This window comes from Buceros rhinoceros, unplaced genomic scaffold (genome assembly GCF_000710305.1).
Source record: "Buceros rhinoceros silvestris isolate BGI_N320 unplaced genomic scaffold, ASM71030v1 scaffold4408, whole genome shotgun sequence".
Lineage (NCBI taxonomy): Eukaryota > Metazoa > Chordata > Aves > Bucerotiformes > Bucerotidae > Buceros > Buceros rhinoceros.
The window spans coordinates 28,995-40,833 of record NW_010424970.1 but is presented as its reverse complement, the minus strand read 5'-3'; the positions used below and the strand labels follow the sequence as shown (position 1 = coordinate 40,833).

The following is an 11,839-nucleotide window of genomic DNA, read 5'->3' as shown; positions in this document are numbered from 1 at the left end:
GCCCCCGCGGTTGACCACTTGGCCGGGGGGCTGAGTCTCCTGGGAGTGCTTGGAGAGGCTGTCAGCAGCCAGCAGCTCCGTCCGCGAGCTGAGGGACGGGTTCTCCTCAGGGATCACAGGGTCTATGTAAAAGCAGTGGGTCTCGTCCTTCTCCATGACAGCGTGGAGGCTGGGCGAGCCCCGGATGCTCCGAAAACCAGAGGAGCGCCTCGAATCAAAGCTGTAGATGGATTCATTGTCCGAGAGGCTCTCCATGGTCGCCAGCGGGGCACGACGGTCCTGCAGCTCCACAGACAGACGTTCCTTTGTATCCAGGAGAAGCAGCTCCACAGGGTCTTTCTGCACGGGAGAAAGTGGCTTTGTCTCATAGAACCCCTCCAGGCTAATCTCAGAGTGGGACTTGCTCCTGCAACGAGAAACGGACAACGTGAGGCCGTGCCACTCCCCAGAAGAGCCAGAGGAACCAAGTCTTGGGCACAGAGTTCCTTGTGCGCGCTGAGGGTTCGTGTCATTGCTGTAACCAGAGCCATCCACAAACACAAGAAACCTCTAAACCTCTTCATCCTCCCAGCTGAAAATATTAGCTGCAATTTCTGCCCACTGCAAACTCCGGTTCTTGCCCTTCTCCCTTTTCTCCGGGCTAACTGTTGTCCTTCTCAAGCACTCAGGACCATGGTTCTGCTCCCCGTGAAGCATGCAGTGCTTCCCCCTGGGGCACCCAAACCAGCCCTAAAGAGAAAAACATCAGGAAATGTCCAGGACTGCTGCACCCACCAGAAGGGCATCGCATGCTGGGGAAGGCTGAGGAGTCAGGCCAGGATCTGATCCCTCGAGTGATCCAAGAACGGCTTTCCAGAGGGAATGTGACACACTCAACTGGCTCTAACCCTGAATTAAACACAACCAGCCTACAACCGTTTCCACTCCAGCACTCTGCCCCATCCCTCGTTCCTTCCCCTTTTATACCTCAGAATTCCCCCTTGGCTTTTGCTTCTCTCAACAGGAAGTGGCTCCTCGGCTCTGCTCTGGCTATGGCACAGGAACCACCACTCCTCTCCCTGCTGCTCGACCTAGTTCCTCTTCTCAGGCTTATTGTAGCCTTCACCACCCCGGCCTGACGCCTGCTCTGCTGCTCCATCACAGCCGCGGTTCTTTCTGCGCTCCTCCACTGTCTCTGACCACTCTCTCTGTGACAAGAGCCTTATCATGTCCATCTTATTGGCTGTACCTCACTCACGTTAGCTCAAGGATACTCAGCCGCCCGTCACTCAGCACAGACCATCTCTCGTGCCTCCTGCAGCTCCTTGGGGGGTCTCTCTACCTGAGCTCTCCACAGAAGAGCTTCCCTGCAAGGGAACAATCCTCTCCCAGACACAGTGCTGGCTTCTGCTTCCACTCAACTTCCTACCTCTAACTACGAACCAGCTTTCTGCTCTCATCTTCCCCGTTCCGTCTGCAATTTTGCCCTGTAAAATGCCATTCTGTAGTGGAAGTCGTGTATTCTGGTAAGTCTTTGCCCACATCCTTATTTTCTCTGCTTCCTGCAAGTCTGTGCTTCTGCCGTGCCTCCAGAAAATGTGCAAGGAGTCTCTCCGCCATGTGCTGCTGGAGAAAAGCTCTTTACCTACACCCCAAAGAACGAGCCTGGCTCCAAACCTTCAAGACCTTGGAGATGATCCTCCACCTTTTGCCCTTTGCCAGACCACTGTTGCCAGCGTGCAGAGATGGTCCTTCCCATGACTTGCAGGAATCCCTCCAGCCCTCGCAACGTGCCTTTCCCCCCCACCTGCTTTCCACTGGACCTGCTCTTGTCCTTCACAAACAGGACACCAGCTACTCTCCGAAAGCTCAAGGCTTTCCCTGCTTCTCAGCTCCTGAGAATCACCATCTTTGGGTACATCAGTCACACAGAAAGGGCTGGATAAGGAGAAAAAAGTTTCTTCCACTCCCTCAGCTTCTGGGTTCTCCTGGCCTTGATGTACTCACGGATTCTGGAGCAACACAAAGGATTTTCCATCCCAACATGACACAACACATTCTGAAGCTTAGTAAAGACCCACAAAGGCAGCTCTTGGACCTGTGCTTCCCACAAACACCAATCGCAATGCCCTAAGACAGGAGGAACCACACTTAGAGCCAACAGTCCATCAAAGGAATTAAAGACATGTACTTACTTAGTGCTGCTGTTCCTTCTGTCCACCGTAAGGGCTCCGGTTCCGATCTGCACCGAGGGTCCACTGGGCAGGGGCTGGCTCTGGAAGATCAACTCTGGGGTGAGATCCACTTCTGTAGGACTCACCATCACTTTGGCTGCAGAAAGTAAAGCTGTTTTCCCCTTGTTGTAGTTCTCCAAGACCTGTTGGAGGCGAGCAGAGGAACACCAGTGCTTTACTGGGAGAGCAGCTCGGCTCTTCTCAGCCCAGAGCTTTCCAACAGCTGCGTTTGTCTCTCACCAGTGCCCTCTGCAAGCACAAGGCAAGGTCTTGAGATAAAGGGATATATCAACAAATTTGGACATCCTTCATCCTGTCAGAAGGCCCTGCTGGGAATCCAGTGCTGGGAAGGGGCTGGCAGGAAGCTGGTAGGAGCAGCCTTCAGACCAGCAAGGGCAGAGGAGACTGGGCTAAACCTCCACGTAGAGCTGCACAGCCAGGAACTGCAGCTTAGTAGCACAGACCTGTTCTTCAGCCATAGCCCAAGAACGGTTTGGGTTGGAGGGGACCTTTTAAAGGTCTCTAGCCCAACCCCCCGGCAACTCAACCACCCCTCAGACTAACAGAGGGACTGCAGCCGCAGGATGGAGGACTTGGGTCACAGCCTGTAGCAGGCACCTTCTGAGAGGAGGAACCAATCACCACCCTACCTCACGTTATGATGACTCTAAACTTGGAAGATCTAGCCTGGGACTCCGGGTGTTGGGAGGGTACATTCCATTTCCAGGCCTCATGGCATTCAACGCTAAGAGCCCAGAGCACAACCTCCTCTCCTCCTCCAAAGTAAATGGTCTCGTGTATTTAAACAACCAGCAAGGACTCCCCATCCTGAGGGCATAAAAGCCCGTGACGCGTTTTACGAGGACACCTAACTGCCCCTTGAGCCTGGTTCTCCAGTTACCTTGTTGAGCCCTTCCATGACCACATGGGGGAGGTGCTCGTGCAACATTGCGGGTGAGATGATAACTTCGTTAAACGCCTTATTGTCACCCCAGATCGCAAAGTAAGTTGGATCCTCTTGGTCGCAGCAACTGGAGGAGGAGTTGGGATGCAAACAGAGAGGGAAACGGGAGCCAGGGATGAAAGAGCAGGCCGGTATTTGGGCATGCAAAAGAAACAGCAGGTTGCAGAGACAGAAAAAGCAACAGGAGGAGAAACAGAGGAAGAAGATATTGAAGTACAAACGGTACTGCCATTGCTCCAGAACTCTGCACCAGGCAACAGTGACATGACTGCGTCTGTATTCCGACAGCACAGACACAACCACTGTACCATAAGACAGCGGGAATGCAAAAAACAAATCACCTCCTTCACAGATCATGGTATCACAGAATCCACTTGGGTAGAAAAGCCCTTTGAGCTCCTCCCGTCCCAGTGCTCCCCCAGCACTGCCCAGTCCCTGCTGCCCCCTGTCCCCCAGCAGCACCTCCACACGGCTGGGAAACCCCTCCAGGGACGGGGACTCCACCACTTCAGCAGAGACTGACCCTCCCTGGCTCCACCCGCCTGTCAGGGAGTTGTCAGAGCCAGAAGGTCTCCCCGGAGCCTCCTTTGCTCCAGGTCCAACCCCCCCAGCTCCCTCAGCTGCTCCTCAGTGCATTGTGCGCCAGACCCTGCACCAGCTCCGTTGCCCTTCTCTGGACACGCTCCAGCCCCTCAATGTCCTTCTGGGACTAAAATGGGGGAGTCTTTTCCAAGAGGATATTTTCACCCCGATCCCCGGGCTGGCTCGGCAGCTTGGCACGCACTCACCAGCACTGCTCCGCGGGATGGTTGTGCACCACATGGATGATGCGGCCGGGCGGGTAGAGCGGGGTGCTGGCAGACAGGGCGATAGTCAGGTCACTGGGATGGGTCCAGAGGCGATTACTTGTTACGGAATTTTCTTCTGTCTCTTCAGGAAGCTCTGACTTGGGGATGCACTTCGTGGCCCCCACGATGATTCGCCACTGTTTGACACAAGAGAAAAGAGGGAGAATATTGAGAAAAAACAGAGAAGCGCAGAGGCACCTCCCAAGCCACCGTGGGGAGGTTTAACCTGAGTACAAATACCAGAAAAAGCAGCTCTTGAGCCCCGATTGCTCAAATTACAGACCTAGAGATGGAGGGAACCCTGCCCAGAACAGCCGTTTCTTCCTTTCCCCATTTAACCCCATGAGTGCCAATGTTACATCCTTCCTTTTTTTTTTTGCTGAAGGTTTTTGGAGAGTTCAGGATCTAGAGCAAGCTCCAGCTTGTGCATCAACGGGGAACTTAATATCTTCCAGCATAACCAAGGGTAGGTGGAATCTGAATTTTTAATGTAATAAACAAAAGAAGTAAATGTAAATGGCCAAAAATTCTTTTTAGGCCTTTATGCACTAAAAGAAATCCTGAAAAACAGCTAAAATTCACCAAAATACCCATAAGCCAAACCACAAAACCCATAAAATGCTACCAAGAAAGTAAACATGACACTAGAGGTTTACCAGCACCACTTGGAGACTCACTTCCAGGTGTCTTGAGCTCTCCTCTTACCTTTGGTTTGTTACTTCTCTGAAGAACATCCAGAAGCTGTCGGCGAAATCCCTCCAGCTGAGAGAGCCCAATTCTGGAAGAGAGGAAGATGAGTTCAGAGCAGCAGGGCAGGGACACACAGCACAGAAGAACAAGAAGCTACGCTGCAGTCACACAGATCAGTTCAGAGGGAGGCTGCGGCATCAACTGGGACCAGTAACCAGGGTTAAGAGGTGACAGGAAATTGCCGTGACAATGAACGAGTACGAAATGTCATAGAGACCGAGCAGCAAACACAGACACAGGAGAGGTCAACAAACAGTAATGAGGGAGTGATGCAGTCTCAGAAAACAGTGCAAGATGACATAGAGCAGTGAGTTAGAGCTGTAGGACACCACTGAACAGATCGCAGGATGGATCTGTCACACCAACAGGCATGTCCAATCCTTCTCCTCCACTGAACTCCACACGCCTTACATCGTACAGACCGAACCATCACCAGTGATGTGAGCTCACAACAGCAAAAGCAAAACCCAGGCGGTCTGGCTCCAGGTCCAACACCCTCTTCAGTCACGCACGTCCCAGGAGATGAGAGGTGAGAAATGCCAAGACACAAGAGATGCGAGAGCTGGTTTGGAGATGTGAGGTGATATGGAACAGATGATACGGACAATGAGTACAAAGTGAGGTGACAGTGCATCTGGTTCGAGGTGTGAGATAACCTGGGCAACCAGAGGATGGCATTGACAGGTCAGGAACTGCAGCAAGTGTAACCACAGAGGTGGAATATTCACCCTTCTTACAGCTGCGAGATGGGGAGGGACATCCCTACAAAAAGGTGTGTGGGACACCAGTATGGGTGTCCACATCGCTGGGAAGACAAGAATGAAGCGTATGAGGAGAGGTGAGTGAGGAGGCCGGAGAGAGGCGGGATGGAGGTGTTTCTGAGAGGCAACAGGGGTCTGTGGTACTGAACAGCAGGTACTCATCGAGAAATTCAGCCACTTCTCACTTGCCTGGGCACTAGATCTTTGCCAAGCACGACCGCAGTCACAAACTCTTTTGAATACTCCATGGCATCCTCACTGGAAGAGAAACAGGACCGAGAAGAAGCAAACAGTGTGTTTTGCTGGCAGCAAACTGCACCCCAAGTTGCCACTGGTGTCAGAGAGGTTACCAGAGCACCAGGGTCATAAAAACCACAGCCCAAGGTGCTGGAGGCTCGTGGACTCCCACCTTGAGGAAGGAAAGCCTGATACACACATCCCATGTCCCATCTACCTGTGGCTCTGAATATTCTCAGAAAAGGAAGTACTTTCCCAGCAGTTTGGAACGGCCAGGACAGCAGAAAGGAAGAAGATATTTCATGCTGCAAGGCAGCTTTACAAAGACACCGCAGAACCAAGGTGGCCACTTTCTGCAGCAGCCTGAGTACCATGGTTAGACCTCATTAGGGCTCACTCCGTGAGCTGGTTCTGCAATCAGCTGCCTCCCTAGAGGCCCTCTGGACCAGCTCCCACAGGCAGAGGCTGCCTCGGTGACCTGGAGATGATCCTGGGTGGGACACACAGCAGTCAGAGGCACCTCCTTGAACTCTGAAACAGTCAAGGAACACAGCACGGCTTGGCCCGAGCTGTCGGGGGATATCAGGGGCAGAAGCTCTGAGCAGGAAGCTATAAAACTCTCACAAAATGTTCTAGAGAGCAGCTCTTCTACGGCTGCAGAGAACAGGGGTTACTGTCATGACAAGACATGCCAGCACCATGGATGGTTTAAAACCCTCGGCTGCTGCTGGAACGCAAGAAGAAGCTCCTGATAACCCACGGCTGAGTTTGAGTGACCCCATAGTGTTCATCATGACTAGAAAGACCTTATCTCACTTCACAGCCCTCAGGTGGGACGGTTCTGTTGGCTGCCAGAGAAACAACATCGCCAGCAGGGGGGGAATTCACCACAGCTCTCTTCAGAGATCACCCGGGCAGCTACCTGAGAAACTGCCCCCCAAGGAGCACCATCCCCCTGACCTGATTTAGGCACCCACGTTAGGAGTACAGAGATCACACCCTGTAAGTGCCGGTTTCTTTGTCAGCTGCTGAGGGAGTCCAAACAACTAGATGGACCGAGGCAGACATCTACCTTCAGTCAAGTTCCTCCTGCACTGTACGGCTAGCTCCAGCTACACCCCCTCCCCATCTCACCGCTCCCCCTGCCCCAACACCTACCTCAGCAGCCCACCTGGGGGGGAGTAGGCAAAGCACTTCAGCGAGGGGTACTGCGGCCTCAAGAGGAAGGAGAGGATGGCAGCCGTGCCAGCCCCTAGGGAATGGCCAACCACGATCAGGCCATAGTGCTTCGTTCCTTTCCCCTGAAAATAAAACCAGAAATTGAGGTCAGGCTGAATTTGTCCCTTGCCAGAGCTGTGAGTCTCTCCTACACACCAGCACTCCAGAGCTCCTCCACCAGTGTGACCCAATCAGCAGGGAGTAGGTTTTGAAACGGAGGCAGAGCTCTGATTTACACTGTTTAGTCTTAAGCCCCAGCGGCAGCCCCAGCATGCTCCTGCTCTGTGGTGCTGCTTGCTGTGAAGGACGCTGGAACTCATCCCCCTCTGGTATTCCCTCCTACACCTCCAGTGTTTGACCTGCCAGGTCTTCCCTAGAGGAAGAACCACAGGAAGGAAAAGGAAACATACACTGAAGCTGTTTGAGTTACTGAAGATTTGATGTGAGCCTCTTGCTCCTCCTCAGATCTGACAGACTACTGATAACCTCCGAGCCCAGGCTCTTACAGCCAAGGGCTCCTCAGCCCTAGAACTTCCTCGCTTTCATCAAATTCCACCCCTTGTGTGGGCTGAAAAACAGAAACCCTCAACCAGGAGTTGGGGAGTCTTCTGACAGGAGTCTTCTGAGCCTGGGCGCTCGCTCTCAACAGCCGGCCACTGCGCAAGGCATTCGGAGACAAAGCTGTTCGCTAACCATCTGTGCTGGTCTTGATATCCAGAGCACGGCTCAGAACCCAGGAGTTCACCTTGACACGACAGCCTTGTTCCTCTGCAGAGCTCTGCCAGTGCCCTGCAGGGGGAGAGAAGCCGGTACCCAACTCTCCACGGCCCCAGGGCACCACGGTGGTGGCTATACTTGGACTTCTGTGTAAGATGAGAAAACACATCTAAAACATAAGACCAGGCCACGAGACTGAGATCTATTTTTGTGCTGTCTTCCCTGAGACCTCCTCTGAACCACCACCGTGCCTGCTGCAGTCACTGAGGTGAATGCTGGGGGAGAGTGAAGACTTTCCACACCTCACTTGTTATTTTCCCCTGAATATCTGCTGCTGGCAACTCTCAGAAACAAGGTGCTGGGCTGATGACCTTTGGCAGGACCTGGGATGGCCCCTTTATTTTCTGGCTGTAGCACTTTTTCAGGTGCTCTTCTGAGTTCAGCTGCAGACAGTACTTCATGTTCTACACCCGATCCAGTGGCTCCATCTCATGTTGGCCAAGCTCTCTCCATCCTTGTGGGTCACGTCAAGCTAGTTACACTGGTTTTCACCAGTTACAAGCTGGACCCACCATACATAAAGCCAGCTTCAAACTGGGCAGAGCACAATACTGATTACCATGTGCAGGAGACAACCAAAGCACAGAGCTTCAATGTCACTGTCCCCATTCCAGTCAGGGAGCAGCTGAGCTCTCCAGGACATCTGGAACAATCCCTCATCAGTTACAGCCTCCTTAACAAGACCAATTCTCCCCTTCTGGGCAGAGAGGAATGAAACGCCGGGCGAAGAAGCCAGATGCCTGTGTGTCTCTCCCTACATCTACAGACATCACAGAGCAGATGCTTCAGTGGAGACTGGTTTGATGCTCAAGCTGCAGGGAACCCTTGAGGCTTTTATCCCCGTTTTCTTTCTTCCTTGAGCTATTCCGTGGGCACTGCACAGGCCAAGGCACTCTCTGGGCACGAGGGAAGGCCGTTGTCTGGCAGCAGGGAGTGTGGCAGCTCTGGAGGTCCCTCCCCAGCGGGGATGGACTGTGCTGTCACTGACACAAACTAAGGTGAGCTGCTTCCCATCATCTCTCCTGGGTTCCCCGATATCTCTGTCACGAGGGTGCACACACACAGCCAGCACGGCATCCCACTGCCCCCTCCACAGCGAATCTCCATAGAGATGGGAGTCTAGTCCCTGTCAATTGGGTTTTAATGTTCCCCATCCTGCCTTGCCACCAAATGGGACTTTCTGCCTTAGCTCTGCCTGAGCAAAAAAGAAAATCAGGAGCTCTGCTGTACTGGTGGATTCAAAACAAACAAAAAAAAAAGCCTTGGGGGAATGAGTAAGTATTGCCTGTGGCAATCCAGAGGGATGGGAACTGGGGGAAGGTTTGAGAAATCACTACAACAGGCTCAGGGACATGTTGGTTTCCCAAAAGCCAGAGTTTTTGGGAAATCTCATCTCCTGTTAGCCTGCAAGGAGAGAAGAAAACTAATACTCACCAAGTCTCGTCCGAAAGCTTGAGAAAGCACCATTTCCTGCTCCAATTTCTTCTTGATGTACTCGGCAGACAGCACCATTCCCTGGGGGAACACGAGATAGAACAGGGTGAGAATACAAACCCTGATGCGAACACCCAGCAGACACCACCGGGCCCCAACTGCTGCGGGAGCTCCAAGTGCCACCTGGGCCATGTCTGGGCCAAGGGAGAGCACTGACTCCATCCACATGCCGGACCAGCCTTTGGCAGGCACACGCCTTGGCTCGCTGATCACCAGAGCCACAGAGCCTTTAGAAGGAGCGACTTTAGAAGTGCTTAAGATAAAACTCAACAGTCCCATTGCTTGGCTCACAGTGTAAAGTCTAGAAAAACCAAAACAAAACATCCCCCTTCTTGAAGACAAGGTCGTGCATCTGGGAGTTGAGCATAAGAACTGCTGAAAGATGGGAAACAAGCAGACGGCCGGTTCAAACATCAACTGTCTCTGCCCATGGCTGCACCTGAGGAGTGGTTCTGCCTCCGAAACAGTTACGAGGCAGGTGATCTGTTCTAAACAACCACCTGGAGTCTGGCATAAAAGTTGTGGCATAAACCCTTGGTTACACCTTTAACTGGTCAACGACAAAGGCTGAACAGCAGCGATGTTGTCCAAGGGAATGTGGGTAAACAGAAATCATCTACTTCTGATCTGGCGATGAGACCTCGAATAATTGCTGCTGCCTGGGCTGGGCGAACCCCAGGGCAGATCATCTGAGCTGCTTTCCGTCCCACCTCTACCTGAAAAGAGCTGAAGTACCAAGCGAATGTTATTGAGCACTGTTTAATCGCTGAGACATAAAAGTAGTCACGGCCCTCTCAAAAAAGCAACAGATTTTCCGAGTCCTCCATCTCAAACCCGCCAGCACACCCAAGGTGACTACTGGAGAGGGGCAGTGGAACACAGGGGCCTGTGAGCACGGTGATGCTCCACCCATAGCAAAAAGGAGCTGCCGTGGCATTCCGCACCCCTGTTTCCAGCTCTCAGCAGCTCCCGCTGCCTTCAGGAGTGTCCCCGTTCCCAATGCTAGCGAGAAGCGAGGGGCAGCCCATGTGTATAAATACCTAACGTGAATTTCGGATCCTATTTTTGACAAGCGTGACCTAAATCCACAGCGATATTCCTAATGGGCTGTTAGTCAGCCTTCGAGCTGGGTCATTAAAGCGCAGTCTAATACAGCCCCTGACTTGGATATTATGGAATGAGGCTTTTATCCCTGCAAAGCCTTTCCGTTATGGTGGACCCTGCTTCCTCAATTTCAAAGGATAAGACTAAGTGGGCTTGATGAAACCTCCCAAGCCAGCCAAGCAGGCTGGCGATCCCCAGGGAAAAGGAACCGGAACCATTCTGCAGGGCTTCACAGTCCAAGGCATGAAACTGCCCGGCGATATCTGAGTTGTGTGAGAGAAAAGAGCTCGGAAGCTGTTGCTGCCAGTTCCATCAGACTGGTGAGAGCATTACCACAGCTGAGCTCTCAGGGCTTCCTTCAAGCAGCTACTTCTGGTCATCCCCGTTGGCTCACGAGCAGGGAACAAACCTCCGGAACAGCCTCACTTCAGTAGTTTTGTTCTATACAAGTTCAACAGGATCAAGTCCAGAATGATGCCCTCAACTGAAGAGTATTTTTAAATTAATGTTGTTATAAAATCAGCAGATTTTATTTCAAAAATCATGAAGCTGAGTTTATTTTTAGCTAGGTTTATTTTATTTCCCCTCCTTACTGTGACAATCCCTTCTTTTTTTTTTGGCACACTGACCCACAAACCTTCAGTACAACTACGGGTTTTGATCCAAAACAGCTCAGAGACCTCAAATATCTTTTAGCGGTGGCATTTGCGGCTCCTCAGGCAATCAAACCCCTTCAGCAGGGGACCAGTAGAGCGATAAGGCAGCTCACATAACCATCAAGGGTTGGAATTTGTAGGATGTCTGATGGCCACCGTGTGAAGCACAGTGAGATGAGGGCTCCGCAGGTCGAGATAACGCAGAACCAGCAAGAAAAAGAACAGAAATCAGACACCTTACGGGAAGCTCCCAGCACGGCCAAGCGCTTCCCTCCAAATTAAATGTGTTGGCAAGACACTTCATTTATTTTTGTATTCGAGTTGACTTCTGGACATTAAAAATGCATTAAGATGGATGTTTTTAAATTCTATTATCTCCATTAGCATCCCTGGGGAATTGACGGTACGTTATTGTCTCAAGATTAATATTGATAATAATTTAAGATACTGTTGTATCTCTGTAGCAGCTACAATCAACAAAGAAATAACACAGAGGCCAAATAAAAGCTCAGTCTAGAACAAAGGGCTTGATCTGATAAGGTTTCACAGAACTCACCAACAGGGAGTATTTTCCCAAGAGAAAAGCCAACTTCTGCAAGGATCTGTTAGGGCTTTTCCACACAGAAAAACCAGAGCAAACTCCCCTCCCTGCCCTTTCCTTTCCCTTCACCTTTTCCCTTTGTATGAACACACTGTGCAAAGGCGTTGTCAGCTAAATGAGTCCTCCCATCCCAGTGTCCCCCAGCACTGCCCGGTCCCCGCTGCCCCCTGTCCCCCAGCAGCACCTCCACACGGCTGGGAAACCCCTCCAGGGCCG

General features: G+C 52.0%; 1 protein-coding gene across 1 annotated transcript in view; it reads right to left on the bottom strand.

Annotated features, from left to right (window-relative positions):
* The window catches only part of DAGLA (diacylglycerol lipase, alpha), a 28,007-nt gene that overhangs the window by 631 nt on the left and 15,537 nt on the right, over positions 1–11,839 (bottom strand). Inside the window, exons 12-19 of the mRNA XM_010140967.1 lie at positions 9,203–9,283; positions 6,932–7,074; positions 5,726–5,794; positions 4,731–4,803; positions 3,966–4,162; positions 3,115–3,244; positions 2,175–2,356; positions 12–406 (exon numbers count right to left, since the gene is read on the bottom strand). Of these exons, the coding sequence (XP_010139269.1) occupies positions 12–406; positions 2,175–2,356; positions 3,115–3,244; positions 3,966–4,162; positions 4,731–4,803; positions 5,726–5,794; positions 6,932–7,074; positions 9,203–9,283 (1,270 nt within the window). The remainder of the gene's footprint in view (positions 1–11; positions 407–2,174; positions 2,357–3,114; positions 3,245–3,965; positions 4,163–4,730; positions 4,804–5,725; positions 5,795–6,931; positions 7,075–9,202; positions 9,284–11,839) is intronic.